This window comes from Monodon monoceros, unplaced genomic scaffold, assembly GCF_005190385.1.
Source record: "Monodon monoceros isolate NGI ecotype Baffin Bay Population unplaced genomic scaffold, NGI_Narwhal_1 Super_Scaffold_11, whole genome shotgun sequence".
Classification (NCBI taxonomy): Eukaryota; Metazoa; Chordata; class Mammalia; order Artiodactyla; family Monodontidae; genus Monodon; species Monodon monoceros.
In genome coordinates, this window is record NW_021703767.1 from 123,027,052 (window position 1) to 123,051,213 (window position 24,162).

The window sequence follows — 24,162 nt, forward strand, 5'->3', positions numbered from 1 at the left end:
CTGGCTTTGTGCGCGCTTGCAATCCAGCTGTCGCCGCCCCACAAGCCCCTGCCCCCCGAGGGCGCACATTTCCGGGCCGCCCACCACCCGGATCGCACCGCGAGCCCAGATCTGCTCCCGCCCGCTCTGTCCCGGTCCGGCCCCAGTCGCCCCCTGAAATGCCGGTCGACTTTACCGGGTACTGGAAGATGCTGGCCAACGAGAATTTCGAGGAGTACCTGCGCGCGCTGGGTAAGCGCTGCCCGCCGCGCTCTGCCCGGGGCGCCCGGCCGGGCCGCTGGGGGTGGGATCCCGGCGCCCTCCCGAGCCGGCCACCCACCCGCCTGCCTCCGCCGGCCAAGCCGCCGTCCTGAGCACCCCGACCGGGGAAGGGGCGTCTCCAGGGGACCAGCAAGTGCGAATTGGAGGACGGGGGTTATTAGGGTTCATGGTGGTCAGTGTCTGATGGTTGGCTCTCGAAGTGGATAATTTCATTAGGAAAGCTGGGCTTGGTTGGCTAGCTTTCGTTTTCAAAAGGTTAGCATAAGGGTAGAAAACTTTGTTGTAAAAAAAAAAAAAAAAGCAAAGAAAAGAAAGAAAGAAAAAGACAGACCAGCTAGCTGCACGCAGAGGCCTTGCTATTCGAGCAGAGGACCCCGATGGTTTTCTTGGGTCGGGGGGGTGGGGGGAGAAGCGGGCTCCTAGGGCCCGCTACCTTGGCAACAGTTCTCTGAATTTTCCAGTCAACTCTCTGCTCCTTTCTGCCCCTGCACTCCCTGCAGATGTCAATGTGGCCTTGCGCAAAATCGCCAACTTGCTGAAGCCAGACAAAGAGATCGTGCAGAACGGCGACCACATGATCATCCGAACGCTGAGCACTTTTAGGAACTACATCATGGACTTCCAGGTTGGGGAGGAGTTTGAGGAGGATCTGACGGGCATAGACGACCGCAAGTGCATGGTGAGGCTTTGCGTACACCTGGGCATCTGCTGCCCAGGGGTCCTGACCGAAGGCAGGGCTAGTTCATCTGAGAGGGGAGCAAACGCCTTTGTGTTCTTAGGGGCCCAAGATCTTCACACTCCCAGCCCCCAAGGTAGGCAGCTTATCAAGCATACCCTCTGAAATGAAAGCTGTGGTTTGTTGAGTCTCTACTGTGTCCCGGCATTGGTGCTTTATACACTTGCTTTCATCTAATCCTCATAACAACCTCTGAAGGAGGTCTCAGTACGCCCATTTTACAGATGAAGAAACAGTCTCAAAGAGACGAAGCAACATGCTCAGAGTAACACAGCTAGGGAGGGGCTGCACAGGAATTCCAGGCAAATCTGTTGACTCCCTTCTCTGGCTGAACTGTAGGCTGGGGGAGGAAGGAGAGAAGGGAGGAAAGCAAGATGAAACACAGGCAACCCTTCTGAAGTGTAAACTTCCTACAGGACCTAGCACGAAGCCACTCTAGGAAGCAGGGGGCACCGTGACTCTGCCTTCTGACCTGCCCCTCTTCATCCCCAAAGTGGGGTTTGGCTCTTGGCCACCCCCTTCCCCACCCTGTCCTCCACTGCCCCCAAGCTTCCTTTAAAGCTTGCAGCCAACAACCTACTCAGTAGGTCAGTGCCACAGCAGCCCAGGCCAGAGGAGGCAACAGTGGGGGAAGGGAGTGAGCCCCCTGCCCCCAAGGGTGGGAAGCTGGTGACCCGGAGACCCCAATTAGCGCCACCACAGCAGCCTCCGGAAGGTCAGCCCGGGGCCTCCATCAACATTCTTGGGGTCGCTGGGAGGTCAGGGTGCTCCGGGTCTCCCTTTCCCAGTCCTGGGTCCAGAGCTAGCTCACTCCCACCCCCAGGGAGCTGCTTTGCTTACTGATAAGCTTCTCCCCTACGCCTCTTCCCCCCCCCCCACCCTTTACTGAGAGTCTGCTCTGTGCCCTGCACTGTGCCAGCTGTTTTACACCACAGCCCAGTGAGGGAGGGGTTAGTAATCCCATATTTTACAATGACTGAGGCTCCCAGAGGAGATTCCAGAGACTGCACTTTGAGGCCCACACTCCTGCTCGGGGCCAGGCTCCTCTGTGGCTACCCTTTGTAGAAACCAGGTGTCTGGGGTTTGTCAGGACTGTGGTTGAAGGAGTGCCGGTGTCTGGGGATGAGGAACCCCGGGCCAGGATGACTCACCCCCCTACTTGTTGATTCATCTGAAGGGGATCTGAGTTAGTGTCTGAGTCTGCGCTTGGAATGGTGGCGGAAGAGGGGTGGCCGCCAGGGAGGATCCTTGGAGAGGCCACCGCGGGGAGAAAACACTACTGTTGTAGGGAAATGTCAGGTTGTGCCAGCCCACTCTTGAGGTACTTACAGGGCACAGCAAACATCTCTATTTATTTTGGGTCACTGCCACCTCTGGAATGTGCTGGCTTATACTTCCTTGGCTAATTGTCTTCGCTGTTTCATTCCCACCCTCATCCATTACTGTATGAAACATTTATTGATCACCTAGTAATACTAGTTAATATAGGCAGACCTCGGAGATATTGTAGGTTCAGCCCCAGACCCCCGCAAAAAAACGAACATCACAATAAAGCAAGTGACATGAAGTTTTCTGTTTCCCAGTGCATATCAAACTTATGGTTACACTATACTGTGGTCTATTAAATGCGCAGTAGTATTCTGTGTAAACAACAGTGTATATACCTTAGTTAAAAACTACTTTAGGGACTTCCCTGGCGGTCCAGTAGTTTATACCCCACACCTCTAAACCTGGGGGCACGGGTTCGAGCCCTGGTCAGGGAACTAAGATCCCACAGGTGGCGCGGCCAAAAAAAAAAAAGAAAAACTACTTTATAGCTAAAAACATGCTCACCATCATCTGAGCCTTTGGCAAGTCATAATCTTTTTGCAATAGTAATGTCAAAGATCACTGATCACAGATCACCGTAACAAATAACGAAAAAGTTTGAAATACTGCGGGAATTACCAAAATGTGACACAGAGACCCAAAGTGAGCAAATGCTGTTGGGAAGATGGCACCAATAGACTTGCTTGATGAAAGTTGCCACAAACCTTTAATTTGTAAAAAACACAATATCTGAAGTGCAATAAAACGAGGTATGCCTGTACTCTTCAAGTGCTGAAGTACCTTTCCCATTTTATTTTAACTCAGTGAATCTTCACAATGCTGGTTTCAACCCCATTTTACAGATAAGAAAACCAAGGCAGGATTTCTTGTTGTGTGACCTTGGGAGGTTAAGGAAGTGGCAGAGGGAAGATTTGAATGCGGTCTGACCCAGCGGAACATATCACAATCTCTGATGTCCAGGAACTCACAGTCTTTGTGGTAGAGACAGACGCGAACACAGTGTGATCAGTGGTGACAAAGGGAAGCTCCAGAGGAGGGCATCTCAGAAGGAATTCTGGAGGTGGTGACTTCTCCAGTTACTTGTAACAAAAAAGAGGTGGGGGGCTTCCCTGGTGGCGCAGTGGTTGAGAGTCCGCCTGCCGATGCAGGGGACACGGGTTCGTGACCCGGTCCGGGAAGATCCCACATGCCTGTGAGCCATGGCCGCTGAGCCTGCGCATCCAGAGCCTGTGCTCCACAACAGGAGAGGCCACAACAGTGAGAGACCCGCGTACCACAAAAAAAAAAAAAAGAGGTGGAAGGGATGGGTTTGGACACAAAGGAAGGGGCGCACGGCCACCCTCTTTTATCAGCCATTAAGCATTAGGACAGTGGTAGGTGAACAGATCAGGGAGCCCAGCAGCTGGGCAAACTCAATGACATTGTATGAGGACTCGTGGTCACCTTTGCTGTCCCAGGACTCAGGGCGGCCCCCTCCCAAGTATTATAGATGGCACGCGTTAACCGTGCTGTTGCCTGTTGGGAGGATGGACGGCCCTCTGCTCTGGCCTTCCCTTGGCCCTTGCACTGCAGAGAAGCCCTTCTCCCCTGCTGCCCAGCTGGAGGGGGGCCACAGGGAAGAGCACGGCTGGGGGAGAGCCTAGGATAATAGAATGATGGCAACTGTCCAGCCTCGTGCTTGTGAATGAAGGGGAGCTGCCTGCAATAGACCACATGGCCAAGGCCTGGAGGGTCCTCGGGGACCCCCCTCGGGGGGGTCCTGGGCAAGGTGGTTGCCAAAGAGAGCGCACCACTACCCCTTCTGCTCCCCGTGCTCTGCAGCCACCAGCCGGGAGCAGTGGCCGGAGGAAGCCAGCTCTCAGCATCAGGTTGGCCTCATTCTAACATGTACTTCCCAGTACATTACAAGGATCTCATTGCTCACCTGTTCTGTTCATTCCTTTCTTGGTCCTATAAGCATTTCGTGGTGCTCACTCTGTCTTTGCGGCCCTTGCGTTACTAAGATGAATAGCACAAGAGTTCCGCCCTCGTGGAGTTCAGTGTAGTGCGGGCAGCAGACCAAAGCAGTCACTCATACTGAGATGGTGTGTTGATGGGGAAGGACAGGCAGAGAAGGGCCCCCTGGGTCTGGGAGATAGGGGCTGTTCCCACAGGAAGTAGAGTCTGAGTAGCGGCTTGAAGGATAGGCAGGAATTAGGCAAACAGAAAGGGGACGAGAGGAAGGCCAAGGCCAAGAGAACAGCACTTGGAAGGTGCTATTTCAGACCTGTCCCACATCAGCCCTGGGCTCAAGCCCGGGGACACAGAGGCAGCAAGGCCTCCTGGAGCACCCAGGCCAGTGGAGGAGACAGACACAGCCTCAGGCCATTACAGCCCAGTGCAGTGATGGAAGCACAGCAGGCTAGGAGGGCAGGGATGGGGGAATGGGGGACAGGCAATGGTCAGGGAGGGCTCCCGGGAGGAGGTGACGGCTGAGGCGGCCTTGAAGGACAAGTAAGAATTAGGGCGGATGTGGAGAGCATTTCAGGCGAAGGGAACCACGTGCACAAAGGCCCAGAGGTCAGAAAAGGCCTGGCTGGGAGGGGTTTCATCCGGGACAGAGGTGCAGTCTGCAAAGACTTCATGTGGCCAGAGTGCAGGGTGTGGCTGGGAAAGAGGGCAGTGCTGAGGACCCAGTGGGGAGCCTGGATGTGGCCCCGACAGGCCCCAGGGAGCCTTCTGGGAGAGGCGTGGTCAGGCTGCCATCCTCCGCAAAGGGCCCAGAGGCTCAGAGAGCTCTGCTCCTGCCTCTTTCCGTGGGAACCTTATCTGTCTTCTGGAACAGCAGCCAGAGGATGAAATCTGGCCTGCAGATGTGTTTTGTTTGGCTCACACAATGTTTGACAAATTTAAGAGCCAGTCGCCAATGATTGCCAAAGATTGTAAGATGTTGTAGAAAAATCCATATTTCCGGCTGTTTGTACCCCAGTAAAATCAAGACTGCTGAAAATGCTGGGTGCCCTTTTATTCCTGCACCCTGTGGATGCCCAGGACACTGTCGCAGCTCCTTCTTTAAGATGGGACCTTCTCCACTCTTCCATAGCCCTCCCCCCACCCAGTACCTAAAGTCAAGGATCAAACAGCCGTACGTCATTGTTTGCACCGTGTGTTCCTTAGAGCAGTGGTTCCCGAAGCTGAGACCGGCGGCGGCGGCAGCAGCAGCGTGAGAACTTGTTAGAAACACAGATTCTCCAGCCAGACCCCTGGTGGATCAGAAACTCTGGGAGCGGGGCCAGCAATCTGGGTTTCAATAAGCCCACCAGGTGGTTCTGGTGCAACTAAACCTTGAGAACCACCGCTTTGGAGAAAAGAAACCTCTCTGTACCTGTGTCTCTGTAAAAAGTGGACAACACTCATGATGTTTCTTAGGCACTCAGGTGTAGAGGGCCACATGCTGGCTTAGTCCGTTGCTGGACCCCTGTGGACATGGCAGTCCATGCCCAGAACCACCTGAAATGGCTCTGCGGTCTCTCCCCAGGCTGATGGGTGGAGGGGCTCAGATCTGTGTAGCCGGGATTGCTCAGCTCCCCTTTGCAGTCTTTTCTATTCAGATCTTTACATGACCACAAGTAGCCAGGGCTGTGGTTTTGGTAGAAGTGTATCAAGACTGGACTCAGCTTTTCTCCACCGCCTCCTGCACGCCTTTATCCGTTAAAATGAAATCTCAGGTCCAGTTTGAAACCAGTATTATTTATTGAATCTAGCAGATGGAGGATTTGGCAGGGTGGGGACCTTCCAAAAAGGAGATGCTCCTTGGCTTCAAATACCGTTCCCCACGCCGGGGCCAGGGAGCCCTTCGGCACAAGGAATGATCGGGTTCCTGGTTCCCAGCTCCCCCGGCACAAGCAGCTTTTGTGGGAGAAGACGAGCCTCGGCAGGATTCCCAGCTGGGAGCCTGGCTCTGCATGGTGGGGGCAGAAGGGCCATTTGTCATCCCTGTGGACACCAGGTCAGGTTTTCCCTGGGGGAGGCAGCTATGTTCACTCAGCAGCCAGCACCTCCTCCCAGGCTGAGGCCTTGGCTTCATCTCCAGCCTTGAACTCAGGATGACCCCTTCCACAGAGCCTGCCTTCCACTTCCAGCCCTCTGTTGCTTTCTTTGTTTCCACTGTAAAAGGAAAAAAAGAATTCAAATGGCACAGGAGAAAGTGGACTGAAAAGGAAAGGACCCCTTCCCTTACTTGGCCTCATTCCCACCCCCCAGAGGTTATCACTGTTACTGTTTCTGGTGGATCTGTGCAGAAATCTACCTCGAATATAGAAGCCATCCAGCCATGTAGTTATTGAGAAGGTGATTTGTCAATATTTCTATCTAAAGCCGAAAAAGACAGAAAGAGGGAGAGACAGAGAGAGAGAAAGAAAGAAGAAAGGGAGGAAGGAAGGAAGGAAGAAAGAAAAAAAAATCTACTTCTTAGCACATTGTTTTCTCACTTGATATTTCTTAGGCATCTTTCTGTATCAGCACTTACATGTTTCCTTCCCTTCCCTCCCTGACTTACTTTCCTCCATCCATCCATTCATCTAAGTATATATGGTAATACATGATATCTACCAAACTGCTGTTAATGCTTTGGTTTAAATTCTTTTGCCGGCTTTCTTCTGATCCTATTCTTGATTCATTAAAGAGGTTTCTTTTTTGGTTCTTATTTGCCGAAGGCAGAATTCACTCCCTGGGCTGCAGAGCTGAGAATGCCGTTGGATTTGGAAGCCTTCTGAGAGCCGCCCCTGCTCAGATCAGGCCCCCAGCATTTGGCAGGGTCTTTTCCAGGAAGGAAACACGGAGTCTCTTTCATGTCTTAGCTAAAGTTCTTCGACCTTTGAAATCGGTGTCAGCAGCATACTTTTGAGGATTACAAAAGGAAGAATTAAAGCAACCCAAATAAAATTCACAAAGTAACTTTCAAGAATCACACTTGTTTGTTAGGTTTTGTTTTTTATTAGGCAGGAACAAAGGAAAATAACGTGCTAAATCCTTACTGAGTGCCATGCCTGTCCCAGATGATTTTAGCACTTTTTCTCTTTTGGTCCCCACAGCAAATGCTGTTCAGTGAGTATCATTATGCCCATTTTACAGATGGGAATCTGAGGCTCCGAGTTGAGGAATCAGCCCAAGGTCATCCAACCAGCTGGTGGCAGAGGAAGGGTTCTAACTAGTTTATTTATAAAGCTATTACAAGGTCTCCTATGGAGCTCTGCTGAGTTCCTTATTGTGAGGCTCATCGCAACCTGGAGGTGAGCACAGACGGTACTGACAAGGCTTGGGGGTGTGCAGAAGGAGTGCTGGTAGTGGAGTCAGACATCTGGTTTTAAATCCTCCTCTATTACTTAGTTAACAAAGTGACCTTAAATGACTGGACCCGCTGCCTCTGTTTTCACATCTGCAAAATGGGCATCATGATTGCTGCTTCACCTGGCTCACAGCAAATTCTGAGGACCATGGTGATAGCACAGAAGACAGGGCCTGGTGAAGCCACAGTACTATGTGCAATAAGTGGGCAAAGCCCTTCTGATACCCTAGACTGCAGGCAAAGCGAACTTGTGTTGGCCAGATGTTTACTGGAGGATTACAGCTGTTTGTTTTTCTGACCGTCATTGCTCCCCTTATTTGGTGGGAATGACCCCTACTTACCTGTGGGTTCTGGTGAAGCTGCAAATCCCAGTACATTGTGTCTCCTGGGATGAGCACCTTAAACGAGGGCCATGACAGTATCCCGTGGCCTGTCCCATGATTGTGCGTTTGACCTGCACTGGGCCAGTCGTACGTTTCCTGCCACCCTCCACGGCTGCGTGCAGAAATCCAACAGAAGGAAAAAATAAGATGAGGCTGGTAGAGAAGCAGAAGTGAAAGAGAGAGAGAGAGAGAGAGAGAAACCTCAGCATCGGAGGGTTGCTGGAACTCCTGACACTTAATGCCATTCTGAGACTTTTCGTCTGTGCTTGAACCAGCAAATACATGCCCTTTCTTTCCCCTGAAACGATTTGAACTGGTTTCCTGTTGCTTGCACCTAAAAACATCCTATGACATACAGAGCTCACAGATCATAGGTTAAAAACCACGTAAGTAGTTAAAGCAGTAGTTCTCAGACTTGAACTCGCCCCACATCCAGAGTTTCTGATTCAGAAGGTCTAGAGTAGGGACCGAGAACTTTTCTAACAAGTTCCTGACTGATGCCGATGCCGTGGGTTCAAAGATCGTGCTTGTGATAACTACTAAGAAAGAGAAATGAGGAAGTGGGCTGGCCCACGCCCCGGTTCCAGTGATGGTCTCGTCATGATTCAGTGTAATAAGCCTGTGCTGGGGTTAAGGGTGCCCGGTTATGGGGGACGAATGAGAGTGGAGAGATGCAGTCCCTGCGGATGGAGTCTGCCTGGGGACACCAAACTTGCACCAGCCCATGATGGTTTGCAGCTGAGGATCCGAGTGAGTGATACCAGCAGTGTGTTCAGCTGGACAAGCGTGGGATACAGCAGAGCAATGGGGAGCCTTGTCTTTGAGATGAACCTGGATTTGAATCCTGGGTCCACTCTCCAGCTGTGTTTCCTTGGGGAAGGTACTCTGTCCCTCTGGACTTCAGTGTCCTCATTTGTAAAAAGGAGCCAGAGGTAGCACCACTGATGGGATGTTGTGAAAATTAAATGTGGTGATGAATTATTTCAAATTTCTATTGCTATGTAACAAACCACTTCAAAACTTAGTGCTCCGAAACTCCGAAACCATAACAGTTGTTTATTTTCTTCATGAATCTGCAGTTAGGCAGGGCTCAAAGGGGACGACTTGTCCCTGCGGCATGCAATGTCCGTGAGGTGTTGGAGGGTCCACTTTCCAGATGGCTCACTCATACTCACTCTCTACTGGCTGCTGAGCTTCCTTACAACATGGCAGTGGGTTCTAAGAACGAGAGGGCCAAGAGGACAAGGCAGAGTGTATGACATTCTTATAACCTACTTAGCCTCTGAAGTCATATAGCAAGAATTTTGCCATACTCTGTTGGTTGAAGCAGTCACAAAGGCCCACCCGTCTTCCCAAGGAAGGGGACATGGACTCCACATCTCAGTGGGGGAGCACGTCGGGCGGAAGATACTTTAGAAAAGCTCAGTGTGCTCTATGCAAACTAAGCTGTGACCACAGTGCCTGGTGTCCGGTGAGTACACAGTGGGAGTCGGAATATTATTCTCTGGCTGAAGTTTGCAGGTCTGTCAGGGCTGGGCTCTCGTTTCTGGCTGATCTCAAGTAGCAGCAGAGCCTACAAGGACTCCGTGCGGGTGGGAGAAGGTATGTGGTGCCTGGAGCTGGGTCTCTGCAGGCAGGGTGGGAACTCCACCTCCCTGGGCTGCCTGCCACCCAAGGCAGGCCCTGCATGGGAGGCTGGCGTGTGAGTTGAAGGGAGAAAGGATGGCCTCAGAGTGTTGGGAGTGGCACAGGGCTTCACCTTCAGCCCTGCACCCACCTCCAAAAGTACTTGATATATGTTATGTATTCAGCCCTCCAACAATCCTAGCACAGAGGGGCTACTCTCCCATTTAACAGACAGGGTCTGCCAGGGTCGCACTCCCAGTTAACTACAGCCCAGGGACTGAACTTCAGATCTCTCTGACTCCCAACTTTGTGTGGTTTACAGAACAGGCTGCCTTCTGCTGGTGTCCCTAAGTGCCCAGGAACCACAGGCCGTTAGAGTGACTGTGGGTTTTTAATTCCGTAGACCACTAGGTAGCCATGAAAGTGATCGCTGTGAAGATAAATGGTAAGTGTTTATGGGCAATCAGTCCACAAGTTCCATAGATTCTGCTTCTTAATATCTCTCTCCCCTTTCCCCATCTTCTGAATATCTCTTGCCTGTAATAATAATAACAGTTAATGTCTCTCATGCTTATTATGTGCCAGGCTTGGCGCTGCTGGCCGAGATCTGTGGCTTCCGGGCTGAGGGCAGCTGTTCCTGGCCCTCCTCTAAGCTCTTACTTGTTCACAGCCCATCTCCCTCTGAGGGAAGACCTGGCAGTCCGGCTGTGTCATAACCGGTTCAGTCCATGAACCAGACTGTCATCTTTGGAATCCCATCTCCGCCACTTACAAACTGGGTGGCATTAAGCAAGTTACTTCACCTCCCTGTGCCTTCACTTGTCTGTGAAATGGGAGTTATTATCAAGTAAGGGATCTACTTCACAAGCTACTTCACAATGAGGATTGGATGCAAGAAAGCCTGCAGTCAACTGCTCCATCAATACGAGCTGTTGTTAGTAATTCTCTCACCTTGTAAACTGTGTGCTCCAGAAGACAAATTCTGGAGGTGGCGATGTGTGAAGGGACACCTGGCCATCCAGAGAAGAGCTAGCGGGGTTACATGTGCAGAGGCTGGCCTGAAAGGGCACTTGCCTCTCCACCCTGATGGAGGACGGTGCGGGGCAGTGGGGTGGGCCGCAAGGCCAAGAGCAGAGGGGAAACCAATGCTTACTGAGAGTCCAGAGCTGCAACAGGTCCCTGCAACCCCTTGTTTCATTTCATCCTGGTGGCTCTGTTCTGTGGCGGGACTCATTAGCCCCATTTTGCAGATGAAAAAATGGAGGCTCAAAAGGTAAATTGCTGCGGTCACCCAGCTAGAAAGAGGTGGGGATGGATTGGAGCTCAGGCCCGCCTCTATCCAAGGCCATCTTCAGGTCCCTCCTGAACGCCCAGCTCAGTCAGGCAAGCTGCTGTCTGCTGGCCAGACGAGCCCCACAGCCTGCCAGGTTCAATGGCAAAGGCATCCATGGTAGGAAGATGTTCACGTGGCAGCAGTAGGCGGGACATGGGTTCAGAGCTGGGGAGAAGGGGGTTGAAACCATGACTCATGCTCTTCCTGGCATGATGACTAAGCACGCCAGGCCTCAGAAACTCGGGGCCAATGTCACTCCAGTGGTTAACTTGTTTATGTAAGACTAATCTATGGAAGAAGAAACATATGCCTGGGATATTTTGTCATTCAAAAAAAGGTGTAAATTACAAGAGTACCCCTGGAATGTTTTCCGCCGTTCATTCTTCTGTTGATTCAACAAATGGTAATGTGCATTTTCTCTGCCATAGATTCTAAGGTAGGGGCTGGTATCCTACAGTGAATAAAAGGATTCCAGAGCCCAGAGAACTCTTGGTCAAGAGACCCTGACCTGCTCTCTCTTCCCTGGTTACTGAGCAACCATCTTTTATCTTCTGGGAACTGTTTCTGTTCGCCTTGAAAGATAGAAAATAGGGGCCGGAGACTCTCGTGGAAGAGGTGAGGCCTTGGGTGGGCTCTGCCCTCCTGAGCCCCTCTGAGCACCTTCTGGCAGGACGGCCCCTCCTTTATTCCACCCCCACTGCAGGTGAACCTGAGAATAGGCCGATTTCTTACACTTGCCCAAGTAGCAAAGCCAGCTCCGCCTGCCAGCTAAGCAAATATTTGGATTTTCCATTGTATCAGGTTTGGCTGGTTGGAGCCACATAGGTGTGAAGTGAGGAAGAAGAGATGCTGGTAACTTCTAGGGTCAGAGGTGCAGGATCACACTCCCTGGGGAGTATCACGCCATGAGAGTCCAGCCTGGCAAAGCCCATTTAGAAGCCTCACTCATGCAGCCCCTGACCTCCCTGCCTCTGTGCAGGCTGTCCCCTCTGCCTGGGATTCCCTCGTTCCTCTTTTCCAGTTTCTACTTCTTCACCTAACTCTCTTGATGTTTTTTGGTGTCTGTTCCAGCATTACCTCCTCCGGGAAGCCTTCCCTGGTGGACCTCTGTCTCTACTTCAGAGGCGGACGAGGTGCCTTCCCACTTCCAAAATCACCATCACCTGCCTCTACCCAGCACTTGCCGTTTTGCTGGAATTCTCTGTCTGCTTGTCTTCAATAGTCTGTGAGCTCTTGAGAACAGAATCCTCACCTTCCCTGCCTCTATTTCGAGCACACGAGGCTGGTGTGCAGGTGTGGCACCTGCATTTGCTGAATGATGCTTCCTTACGCAGAACCATGATGCAAAGTCTTACTGCTCATTCAAGGGTCAGCTTAGACCAGGGAACCGCAGAGCCCAGTAGCCAAGAGCATGGGCTGTAGAGTCAAACCTCATCTCCGTACTTCATGGCTGGGTGACCTTAAAGCCTCAGTCTCCACATCTGTAAAATGGGGAGAAGCATAACTGCTCCAGGAGGTTTAAAGAATCAACTTGATATGACCCACACTTTAATACCCTGCCCAGCACATAATGAGTATTAAATAGATGATTTTACGGTGATGATGGTGATGGTGATAATGACACTGCTGTTATTACTTACACCGGGAAGTACCCAGCACACAACACACAGGTGCTGTTGATGCCAGTTTACATGCGTGTCTTCCCTCCAGTCTGAGCTGCTCCATGGCAGAGCTTGGGTCCAGCCCACCCTTAGGGCCACCCTCAGTGCTGGGCCCCTGCAATGACTGAGCCCAGTTCCACAGGATCCCTGTGACCTTCTCCAGCCTCACTCTCCCCCCCCCACCCGCCGCATCCAGAACCTTGGCCTCATGGGGCCTTGAGCTCTCTGACTGTTTGTTGTTTTAAAATTAAGCCTGGGCACTTTCTGGAATGTTTAAGGAATTTAAAATATTTCACGTCAACATTAGTCTTAACATTTTATCATTTAGTTTGTCCTAAGAATCGTGTTATCATTTGCTGTCCGCTTCCTCATGGTGTTGGAATCACATTTGCCCATGCCCATGAAGCCCTGCTGTGGCTTTACTGGTCTGTAGCTGTTGCTTCTAATGGCTTTTATGTGCCTAATTACTCGTTCGTGTTTTAAGGCCTTATTAATCTAGTTTTAATATGCTTACAGAATGAATCGGCTTTTCCCCCGAATGTGCTGATTTTAGGTCATTGCCGTTCCCCTGGGAAAGGATCAGCGGCTCACCCAACCTGACCTCCCAGGCAGGGCAGCTCATGGACTCAGCCAGAAAGAACTGGGTTCAAATGATGGCTCAAGCCCTAACCCCAAGGAGGCTTGGGCTGGTTACTTAACAAGCCTAATTTTGATTGGCTCTAAATCTTGAGGTGGAAAGCCCCCAGCACCATACCTGGCACTTGGCAGGTTCTCAGTTACCTTCCCTGCCCTTCCCACCCACCCACTTATTTCACAGGCACCGGAGGCTGAGAACCTTCTCCTTATTCCAGAAACCCTCAAAGGGTGAAGCACGCTGTGACATCAAACTCCAGGAGGAATGGCCAGTTTGTATCTTTTAGCGATTCACGTCAGCTTAGAAAGTGTCTAGTCACTGTCTGGTTTTTCAGTTTTCCCCTTAAATTTAAAGAGCACAGGCTTGGGAGTCAGACCTGGGTCAGTCCTGGCTCTGCCCTTTGCAAGCAGAACCGCCATGGACAAGACCTCCCTTCTGAGGACCTGGCTCTGGAACCACAGAGACAGTAAGGTCCAGTCCCAGCCCTCTGGGAAGTGGCTCTGTAAGCAGAGGGCCTCCCAGAGCTGGGCGGGCGAGTTGGGGGGACCACTGATCCATCTTTCCCCTGCTCATGAGAGTGGATGTTTGGGGCACGTGGGAGCTTTAAGGAACGTCACAAATTCTTGGCAGCCAAGTTGAATCCCACTACTTGTGGTTCATGCCAGGTCACTGCCAAGAGATGGGTCCATTTAGTGGGAATGGTCTGTCACTCCCAGTATAGGTCACTCATACAGGGTGAGGGGCCTCGAGGCTTCCTTGGAGCCAGCTTCCCCAGGCTGCCTGCGGGAGCTGAGTTTTCTATGTCACCCCAGGGCCAGCTCGGGTTTCTAAGTGGTCAGGGGAGCTGGATAACGGCTTTTGAAGTGACAGTCCCCTGTCAGAGTAATACAAAGCTGTCTTCACTCACCTTTTGGTGCATGTATCTCCGGGAAAGCTGCTGACAAGGCCAAAGTGTTGGAGGTTATTAGTTTTTAATAGAAAAGTGAGACCGGCTTTGCTTTAGAACCAGCTGCCCTGGACACCAGCTCTTTTGCAGACTTCAGATGGTCTAGGTGGTGAGAATTACCTTTGGGAGGGGAGTTGAAGGTGGCCATACTTTCCCCCTGTTCTTGGGTTTGTCTGGGCTTCGTTTCCAAGGTGGAGTTCCCAGAAGTGGGGTGCTGGGCAGCTCTGCCTATCCCCATGGTTGGTACCATGCCCACCTCAGCCCCCACTGGCATCTGCCTTCCTGTGTCACTTGAAAAGCACCAGAAACATCTTCTTGCCTGAAACTCCCCCACTAGACCCTGATTAAATGGATTAAGCAATGGTGAGTGTCCAAGCTGGGCGACTGAACTGAATGACCTCTTAAGGACCCTTTCAGATCTGCATTCACAGGGCAAGCTGAGCCTCGTCCCAGACTTTGCCTGGTGTGGCAGAGGTGGCTGCTCACCACAGAGGGAGGTCACAGAAGGAGTCCTCGTTATCAGAAGCTATGTTTTGTGTCACAAGGAAACAAGTGACCATTGTTTGCCACATCCCCCTCCCAACGTTCTTTCTTTTGCTTCTTTCCTCTCATTTGTTTGTAGGTGATGGTCCTCCTCCCTGACTCCCCGCCCCCCTTTTCTGTTCTTAGGAGAAATCTGATCCTCTGAGAAATGGCTGGTTTATTCCCACAGGGTACAAAGCTTAGAAAGGAAAATCCATGCCCACCCCATGTGAACATGGAACAGCAAAGTGGGAGAACTAAATCGCATTTTCAGAGCCATCGCGGCTGTCCGTGGGGAGTCTCCAAATAGATCTTCTTTTTAAACAAAGACTAATTAAATTTTAGGGGAAGCGGACATCGCAGGGCTTCTGGGCACCCGGCTCAGCAGGCAGCCCCTGCAGGCTCTCCTCTTGGATCCAAGTCTCCCGGAAAAGAAGGAGCTCCTGAAACATTTAGCCATGGTGAATAGCTTGTCCGTCACTTCTTCACAAATCTCCAATTTAAAAAAGAAAGGCTCTAGTTATTGTTCAGCTTCGACAGGCAAATCCCGCCCCCCCCCCCGCCTTATCTAAGCTCTGGACATCGTGATTACCATGACCTTGGGCCCCCTGTGCCAGCCCTATGCATTTTATGTATATTTTCTCTCATCCTCCGCATACACTGGTAAAGTAGGTCTTGCAGTTATCCAAAGCCACATAACAAACCACCGCAAAACGTAATACGTTAAAACAACCACCACGTGCTCTCAGGATGCTGTAGGTTGTGTCCACGGCTCCGTGTGACTACCTTCAGCTAAAGACTCTGTTGGGGCGACCAACAGACTGTCACAACCTCTGGCAGTGACTGCTTTCTCATCGTCTGGGGTTTATCATGTGGGCTTTCACTCTAATAGAATAGCCTTCACTTCCTTAAACCACAGCAGCTCGGTTCCAAGAGGCGAGGGTCCCGAGAGGACGAGCCCCCAGCGTACAAGGGCTTTGGAAGGCGCCTCTTACCTCACGCTGGCTGCTGTCCTGTTGGCCAGAGCCAGTCGCACAGCCAAGGCCAGAATCAATGTGGGTGGGGCCTCACAAGGGCGTGAATGTCATGTGACCCATTGGGAGCCCCGATGGAACAGTCTGCCATAGCAGGTACCATGAATCCCCCTTTTGTAGATGAGGGCACTGAGGCTCAGAGAGGTTCATCCTATTGCCCAAGGTCATTCCACACAGTCAGGGACAGAGGACCCAGGTCTGTTGACGATACTGACAACACTGGGTCAACCTGATACAGGGTGGGAGGGCGGCAGGTACCTGAAGCCCAGGGTAAATTACAGCTGAGCTTCCCAGAGGACAGCCCGGCAGACTCCCTGGCCCACTGGGGAGTGTTCCACCCAGCAGATCAGAGCCATGGGGCTATGTGAGGGCACAGGCAGCACTGGGGGGCGTTGAAAACATGCTCCAGGCCACAGTCCCAGTTATAGTCTGGCGCTATGACCCTGTCTACCCCCCAGCCTCGTACTTGCCCCTCCTTCAGCACTGGCCTGCTTGTTGTTATTCACTCTGTTTGGGATGCCTTCCCACTTTAAAAACCTAGCTGCGTTTCCTCTGAGAATGAGGGGCCCTCCTGGGCACTGCAGCCCCTGTGCTTCCCCTGATGGCAGCACCTACCACCCTGAGCCGTAACTGCCTGGCACTCCTCTGTCTGCCCGTCTCTTCGGTGATCTCTTAGCCCAGGGGCTTTCAGGACACATCTCTGTCTCCCAGCACCCCACACCCAGCAATGGTTGGGCTGAACTGAAGTGTGTTCCTCCCGGGGGCTGCTCAGCATAATGCCCATGTTTTCTCTGCACCCCCAAAAAACTGAGCAGACATCGGCTGGGTGTGTAGCCTGGCCTGGGAAACAAGGGGGCACTGAGTCACGCAAGGCCCGTGTTCCAGCCCAAATTGTTTTCCTCATTAGCTGGGTGACACTGAGAAAGTCACTTAAGCTCTCTGAGCTCAGCCTCTGTATATCCAATACAGACGAGAATAGTCTCTTTTCTGTCCCACTCACTCTGGGTCAAGAGTCAGCGGGAACTCGGGGCTTGAGAAAGTGCCTGCTCTGGACACTGACATAGCATTTGTGCATTAAGGATCCTTCTCTTTGAGGGCCTGATTTGTAGGGCTCTAAGAAAGGGTTCTCTACACTCAAAGAGCCTTCCGCTCCCTGAATCCCTCGATCTATCATGAAGCCTGAAATTGCACCATCCATCATTCTTTTGGTAAGGTATTTTTATTATCTATATCCAAACGGTCCCTGTTAAAAGATGTCAGATGAATCAGAAAGTGTAACATGTTAGCACAGGAGCAAAGCCTGCTTTACTGGGTTTTTTAAATTTTAATTTAATTTTTTTTATATACAGCAGGTTCTTATTAGTTATCTATTTTATACATGTAAGTGTATATATGTCAATCCCAATCTCCCTAGCCTGCCTTACTATTTTTTTTTTTAGATTTTTTTTTTTTAATTTATTTTTGTCTGTGTTGGGTCTTCGTTGCTGCACGCGGGCTTCTATTGCTGTGGTGAGCAGGGGCTACTCTTCGTTGCAGTGTGCAGGCTTTTCGTTGTGATGGCTTCTCTTGTTGCGGAGCACAGGCTCTAGGTGCACAGGCTTCAGTAGTTGTGGCACGTGGGCTCAGTAGTTGTGGCTCCTGGCGTCTAGAGTGTGGGCTCAGTAGTTGTGGTGCACGGACTTAGCTGCTCCACGGCATGTGAGATCTTACCAGACCAGGGCTCGAACCCATGTCCCCTGCATTGGCAGGCGGATTCTTAACCACTGCACCACCAGGGAAGCACCTAACCTGCTTTACTATTAATGGACATCTCTTTCGTGCTCGTTCTCTGACATTGACCTTGGAAGGGAAGCAGGTGTGAGCCTTTTGGAGATCAAGGTGGTGATCCTTATCAAAACCCTTAAAAATATGCTCACTCTTTCATGTGACAGTTTTTCCTCTGGAAATTTATTCTAAATAAACGTTGTGCTCAAAACTGTATACAAGGAAGTCTTCTTTGTAGTGGCACAGAATTATAAATAACCTAAAAGTCCAAGAATGGGTAATGGGCTAAGTAAGTATGTATGTACAATGAAATACTACCAGGATTGTCCTCATGGGCCTGTGACCAGTGCAGTCCCAGAGGCTTCTGTGCCCAGAAGGGCCCCTCACTTGGTTTAATGCTCTGCTGTCACTGTCTTAAAATTCTTAATCATTTTTTAAAAAGGATACCTCATTTTCATTTTGTGCTGGGTGGGCACTACAAATTACATAGCCATTTCCTAAATATTATATAACAATTAAAATAATGCTTATGAAGAATATCTGTTGAAATGGAAAATTGCTTCTATTAAGTGAAGAAACTAGAGTGCAACACCATAAATGATGCAATCCGAACTTTTTAAAAACAAAAATATGTGTGTGTGTGTGTGTATACACACACACACACACGCACACATATAAAGACTGGACAGAAATACAACAAAATCTAATTATCTCTGAAGAAACAAGATTTTAGGTATTCTTGTTACTACTATATTCTTTTTTGAGCATTTCTCGAGTTTTCCAGGACAGAGGGTATGAATATGCTCATAGACTCTAATATTTCCGGTAGAGACAGAAGTGTGCCTATTGTAACTGAGCACCAGTGAGTCTGTCTTGGCCTCTGATAGCGTCTGCAGCCCTCAGTGTGCAGGGTAGACTTCTGGATAAACTCATGAAGAGAAGCTCAGTTGATGAGGAGGCCAAGTGTTCTTACGAGCTCCTTGAATTTGAGGACCGTCTGATTTCAGTCCCCAGTTCCCTTCACAGTCTGGGCATGGACAAGGCACCCAGTGAATGGGCATCTTGTCTGTGGCCTGAGGTCGTTAGTGGCCTTTACCCTCGACCCACCTCGTCAGACATTCACTTCATTCTGTCCTGACTTGGAGGTGGGACCTTCTTTCTGGCTTGGGGCTGGACATGTGCCCCGAGTGATCTGTGCACCAGGGTGAGGAACCGCCTGCCCCCCACCAGGTCCTCCTGTGCCCCTCTCCCTCTGGGCTCCAGGAGCAGAGGGCAGATTGATGCCTGTGCAGAGCTGGGGGCACACTGGCTCCACCTGTCCCCCTTGTGCCCGCCTCTCGTTGCATTCTTCATCCCAGCAGTAGAGGGCGGTAGAGATCCACAAGCTCAGGCGTGAGACTGGGGGTTGGGGAGGAAGGGGGAGGTGGTGCTCCCTAGGGAGAGGCCCACTCACTCCACACCCATTTCCCAGATTCCTCTTTCTCTCCTAAACCTTTATCAGGCTCTAGCTGCCTGTTCTCTCAGCTGAGCATGGCAGGAACAGAAGAATCCTAGAACCTTACCTCTGTAAAGCCAAGGCCTCTGAGTTCATGGCCTCTGACACCTCATATGACAGATGTGGGGGGGGCCAGAGAAGTGATGGACTTGCTCAGAGCCACACAGTGAAGGGGCAAATGGGGTTCTAACCTCTACAGGGGGAGGCAGGGCCCATGTGGATGGGAGGTGGGTAGCTGCGGATATGGGAGATGCCCACTGCACACAGGACCCAGTCTAGACCTGTGTGAGCTCCTGGACCATCTCCCCTCTAAATTCCAGCACTTCGAGCCCTGTATTTCTGGGTGGGTCCATGTGCACAGGCTGGGCCTCCTCCTGCTGTCTGTCTGCCCTTCAGCACGCCCAGTACTTGGCGGGGCACGCGGGGCTCAGGGAAGATGTGAGCGCTCAAAGGTGGGGCCGGAGGCAGGGGTGGAGGCCAGACGGGCGGGCAGACCGGGGGCTTCCTCCTCTTTCCCCCACGGTCCCCTGGAATGCGGAACCTGCCTGAGGAGCTTCCTGAGCACGCCCCGCGCTGTTCAGTCTCTGTGCCTTTGTCTGGTCGTGGTCCGCAGAGAAACGCTCTCTCCCAGCGCCTGCTTGTCTCTGCTTCCGCTTCGCTCTCCTGTCCTTCAAAGCCCAGCCTGGTGCCTTCTCCTGCCAGCGCCTCCCTTCCCTGAGTCTCCTCTGGGCTCCCGCAGCCTCTGGTCTGTAACTCTGGTGACGCTGGGCACCTAGGGAGGCAGTGTAGTCCAGTGGGGAGGGGGCCTCTGAACATCACAGATCCGTGTTCAGATCTGGCTCTGCCACTGACACCTGGGTGGACTTGGCAAGTCCCGTAGCCTGATCTGTAGAGCAGAGATGCTAGCCCATGCTCCACGTGGACAGTCATGAGGATCCAGAGTCAGCGCCGAGAGTGCCTGGAAGAGCTGCCGCTTGTACCCGCAGAGGGTGACGTATATCTAAGGTCATTCTCCAGGCAGTGAAAAGATGTTTGAGGCGGGTGGGGGGCCTCTTTTTTGGTGTCCCAAGACCTTGCAAAGGTTGAAACAGTGAATGAATGAATGAATGTCTGGGGATGAGCAGGATATTCTAAGAAGTCTACCTCTCACCACCGAGATGCAGGCCAGCAGCCCTCACGCACCCCCAAACCTCGTGTGCACTCAACCCTCAGAAACCCCTCCTCCCTTCCCAGCCCCATTCTCAGCCTTTGCACCGACAGCTCCCGCCCCTTTTTCTCCCCTAATTACCCATTTAAATGAAATTTATGAAGGTTTTTGTGAAGTTTAAAACCGATTTGCGGGCTTCCCTGGTGGCACAGTGGTTGAGAGTCCGCCTGCCGATGCAGGGGACACGGGTTCGTGCCCCGGTCCAGGAAGATCTCACATGCCGCGGAGCGGCTGGGCCCGTGAGCCATGGCCGCTGAGCCTGCGCGTCCGGATCCTGTGCTCCGCAACGGGAGAGGCCACAGCAGTGAGAGGCCCGCGTACTGAAAAAAAAAAACAAACCGATTTGCCTGCTTTAATAAGAGCACGTGATGGACAAGGAGTATGAGGCTGCAGATTTTCTGAAATGAAATTGACTTGAGCGCACCCTGGATTCTCAAGGTTGGGGCTGCCCCTCCCCCAGCGCCCAGGGGCTGCTGGCTCCAGACTGACAGCTGTGGTTTTTGGCTCCGCAGACCACGGTGAGCTGGGACGGGGACAAGCTCGAGTGTGTGCAGAAGGGCGAGAAGGAGGGACGTGGCTGGACCCAGTGGATTGAGGGTGACGAGCTGCACCTGGTAGGTTCCGGGGGTATGGGGGTAGGTAAGCCAAGCTGGGCCCCAGAGGCCCTGGTCATGTTGGGGTCTGGATGGACTTTGGAAGTATGCACCATGGGTGGACCTTGGTTCTGCTCTGAAGCTTCACTTCCAAGGCCCTGGGGAAGATGCTTGAGTGACTTTAAAAACTGAGCAATGTGTTTTCAAGGTCTAGGCTGACCCACTTGTCCAATCAGAGGGAGGAGGTGAGGAGATGCATCTGCTAAGCATGTGTGGAGCATTCTGTATCTCTTTCCATTGTCTCAGCAGCCCGATGGGCCAGGTACTGTTAAGGTTCTTATTTTGGAGATGAGGACACAGAGGCTCACATCCAAGTAACACAGCCAGAAGATAGCAGAACTTACATTTGCTCCCAAATGATACCTGTTTTCACCATGTCAAATTGTGGCTAGCCAGAGCCAGGCGAGTTCTCTAAGATTCTCAAGACATGATCTTGTTACCTGAAAACTGGGCTCACCTCTTGGTGGGTGTCGAGCCAAAAGATACAACCAAGCCAGCGATCCGGAGAAGGAAGGGTTTATTACTTGGATCAAGCGAGGAGAACACCGGGGACCTTTCCCAAAGCTGTGTCTCCCTGAACAGCAAAATTGGGGAAGTTTTAAACCAAGGGCACATGTGTATTCATGAAGGGGCTTAAGCAGAGGAGAATTCAGCATTGAAATGGGGCAAAGGTCAACAGAGTCCAAGCTTTTTTTTTTTTTTTTTTTTGCGGTATGCGGGCCTCTCACTGTTGTGGCCCCTCCCGTTGCGGAGCACAGGCTCCGGACGCGCAGGCTCAGCGGCCATGGCTCACGGGCCCAGCCGCTCCGCGGCATGTGGGATCCTCCTGGACCGGGGCACGAACCCGTGTCCCCTGCATCGGCAGGTGGGCTCTCAACCACTGCACCACCAGGGAAGCCCCAAGCTTTAATTGATTGAAGTCCTGAGGGTCAGAAAAGGTCCACATCATAATCCCATCCTCCACCTGGGTGGAGGCCTTAGTTCCTGAGGAACTCAAAGCTGGTTATGTGTATTCCTTGAGGAAGAGCCAAGCCTCTGTTTTATCACTGAACTGTGATAAACAAGTCACTGAACTTGACTGCTTTTCCTTGGTTCCTGCATTTCTTCACTTCCCTTAAGATCAGTAATTACTGAGACCTGTTCAAGGGCAAGCACTGTAGCCAGGCTTAGATCACAAAATGGCTCAGGCCAAAAATGGCTTCTTTATGTCCGGGCACTCCCTACCCTATCTGCTTACAATCTCTACAATCTAGGTTGGAGGAGGAGAATCCTTTCTCGGCTCAGGTGTGGGCCCCACTCACCCTGTCCTCCAGCCTTGGGATCGCTCGTCAAAGCCACTTCTACTCTATCCATTGTCTGGAAAAAGCACATCCAAATCCAGAGTAGGGGCCTTAGCCTCTGGGGGGCTAAAAATAACACCTGCCCTCTGAGCAGAGACCTCCTGTCATTCCTTCTGCCACCTTGGAACTCCCCAGCTACTTTCCTTCTGAGAAAGGAGCCTCGTCCAGGTGACCTGGGGTCTATTCTGACTCACCGCGTACTTTTGGGGAGGTGCCTTCCTTCCCTCAACCTCATCTGCAGAACGCCATCCTAGTACATAGGGCTCCTGCCAAGGTCAGGGTCTGCAGGAGCTTTGGGACATGTGAGCGCTGAGAGGAGACACATCACATTCAGAGGCAGTGTCGGCTCGTGTAGAGCCTGGGCTGCAATGTCTGACCTTGAGCCTTTCTCCCTCCTGGGCCTCTGTTTCCTCAACTGCAGAGCAATGAGGGTAGGTTATGTGATCTCCACTGGCCCTGTCAGCTCAGTAGTTCTGTGGCTTTTTGCCAGAGGTTGCAAAGTGCGGGCCACAGGCCTCTTTTATTTGGCCATCCGTGGGCTTCAAATTTCTTCAGCCAGTAATTTAAAAATTAGGAGAAGTCACGTAAATATTCAGATTTCTAGACTCCTACCAAAACAAACAAACAAACAAAAAGCTTCCGCAGGTGTGGCGACACTGCTGTCATTCTTGCTGGCAACACTCAGCAGGGGTTGCCCTGGAGGCAGAGCATGGACTTTCTTAGCTGCATTTAGCACTACCCTGGAGCTTTTAAAAATAGCAATTCCAGGACCTCACCCTCTGAGATACTGATACCAGTCTAGCCTGGAACCCAGGCATTTTTCAAACTCCCCCAGTAACTCTAACGTGCGGCTGAAGCTTGGAACCACCGTGCTGGTTTGCAACCCTGGTCTGCAGTGACCCCTTTGGGGGTTGAGCCTTGTGTCTGGCCCTGATTTCTTGCAGCCCTGCACACAGACTCTGACCTGGGCTCAGGCCTGACGTTCTTAAAGCCTTTGGCTTGTCGAGGGTAGTAGACGGAGGGAGGCATCTGAGAGTCCTGTCAGTCAGCTCTGAGCCACGTCTGTCTCCAGCCAGCTCTGTCTGTAGTGCATAGCCAAGACCAATGTCCACTGATCCAGTTCAACTGACTCGCCAAGGAATTGTCTAGTTCAGACCAACTCTTGGGGAGAAATAGCAGTCACGGAGTATTTTCCAAGTCCCTGCCCCTGGATCCTCTGAGCCCCAAGTGTGACCTTGCTTTGGCCAATAACAAGAATCTGTTTTTGTTTCAGGAGATGAGAGCGCAGGGTGTGGTCTGCAAGCAAGTATTCAAAAAGGTGAACTGAAGCCTGAACATACCTTAGTCTCGAGGAATGAGTGGCATGGAAGGGGGGGACAGGGTCCCCCTCTCTGCTCAGCATGGGGCAGAGAGCCAGCCTGCATCTGTTAGCAGAGTCTGTCTCTCCTGGCTTTGTCTCTTTCCCTTTTCTTCAAACGAAACCATCCCAATAAAAGTGGTCTCTGCTCGCTATGTCTATTTTGGAAAATCTTTGAAACCCCACTGTGCTCACATTTTCTCTGAAGGCTTCTGAAGCTGGCTGCTCTTGACGCCAGCCCTGAGCAGATGGGAGAGATTCAGCCACACGCCTGCAGATTTGGTCCCGATGTTACACCTGTACGGTCTCTCTCCAGGGCACAGGCCTGGGTCCCAGGTCTGTGGCCTGACATTCAGTCATCTATGTTTTAAGTACCTACCATATCATATGTCCAGTCAGGGCCAAGGTGTAGTGAGTGCCGGAAGCAGGCCAGGATGCCCTCTACCTCGGAACTTAGAGCCTTGTTAAGGTCAGACCAACAGTGACTTCATGACTGCACTTACAAGTGTACAAGAGATGCTCCAAAAATTGTTTGTAAACGAAATGGAACTGGAT

At 51.6% G+C, this 24,162-nt stretch overlaps 1 protein-coding gene across 1 annotated transcript; it reads left to right on the top strand.

Moving 5' to 3' along the window:
• RBP1 (retinol binding protein 1) lies at positions 1-23,758 on the top strand. Its single transcript, XM_029215415.1, has 4 exons — positions 1-231; positions 762-940; positions 20,770-20,871; positions 23,524-23,758. Exons 1-4 carry the CDS (start codon positions 159-161, stop codon positions 23,575-23,577), a joined length of 408 nt encoding a protein of 135 aa, XP_029071248.1. The 5' UTR covers positions 1-158; the 3' UTR covers positions 23,578-23,758.
• The last annotated feature ends 404 nt before the right edge of the window (positions 23,759-24,162 follow it).

Excerpts from the sequence above, each read along its gene's own strand:
- RBP1 (XM_029215415.1), top strand. The coding sequence starts at position 159 with ATGCCGGTCGACTTTACCGGGTACTGGAAGATGCTGGCCAACGAGAAT. Across the intron at positions 232-761 it reads GGAGTACCTGCGCGCGCTGG|ATGTCAATGTGGCCTTGCGC; the intron begins GTAAGCGCTGCC and ends CACTCCCTGCAG. Across the intron at positions 20,872-23,523 it reads AGGGTGACGAGCTGCACCTG|GAGATGAGAGCGCAGGGTGT; the intron begins GTAGGTTCCGGG and ends TTTTTGTTTCAG.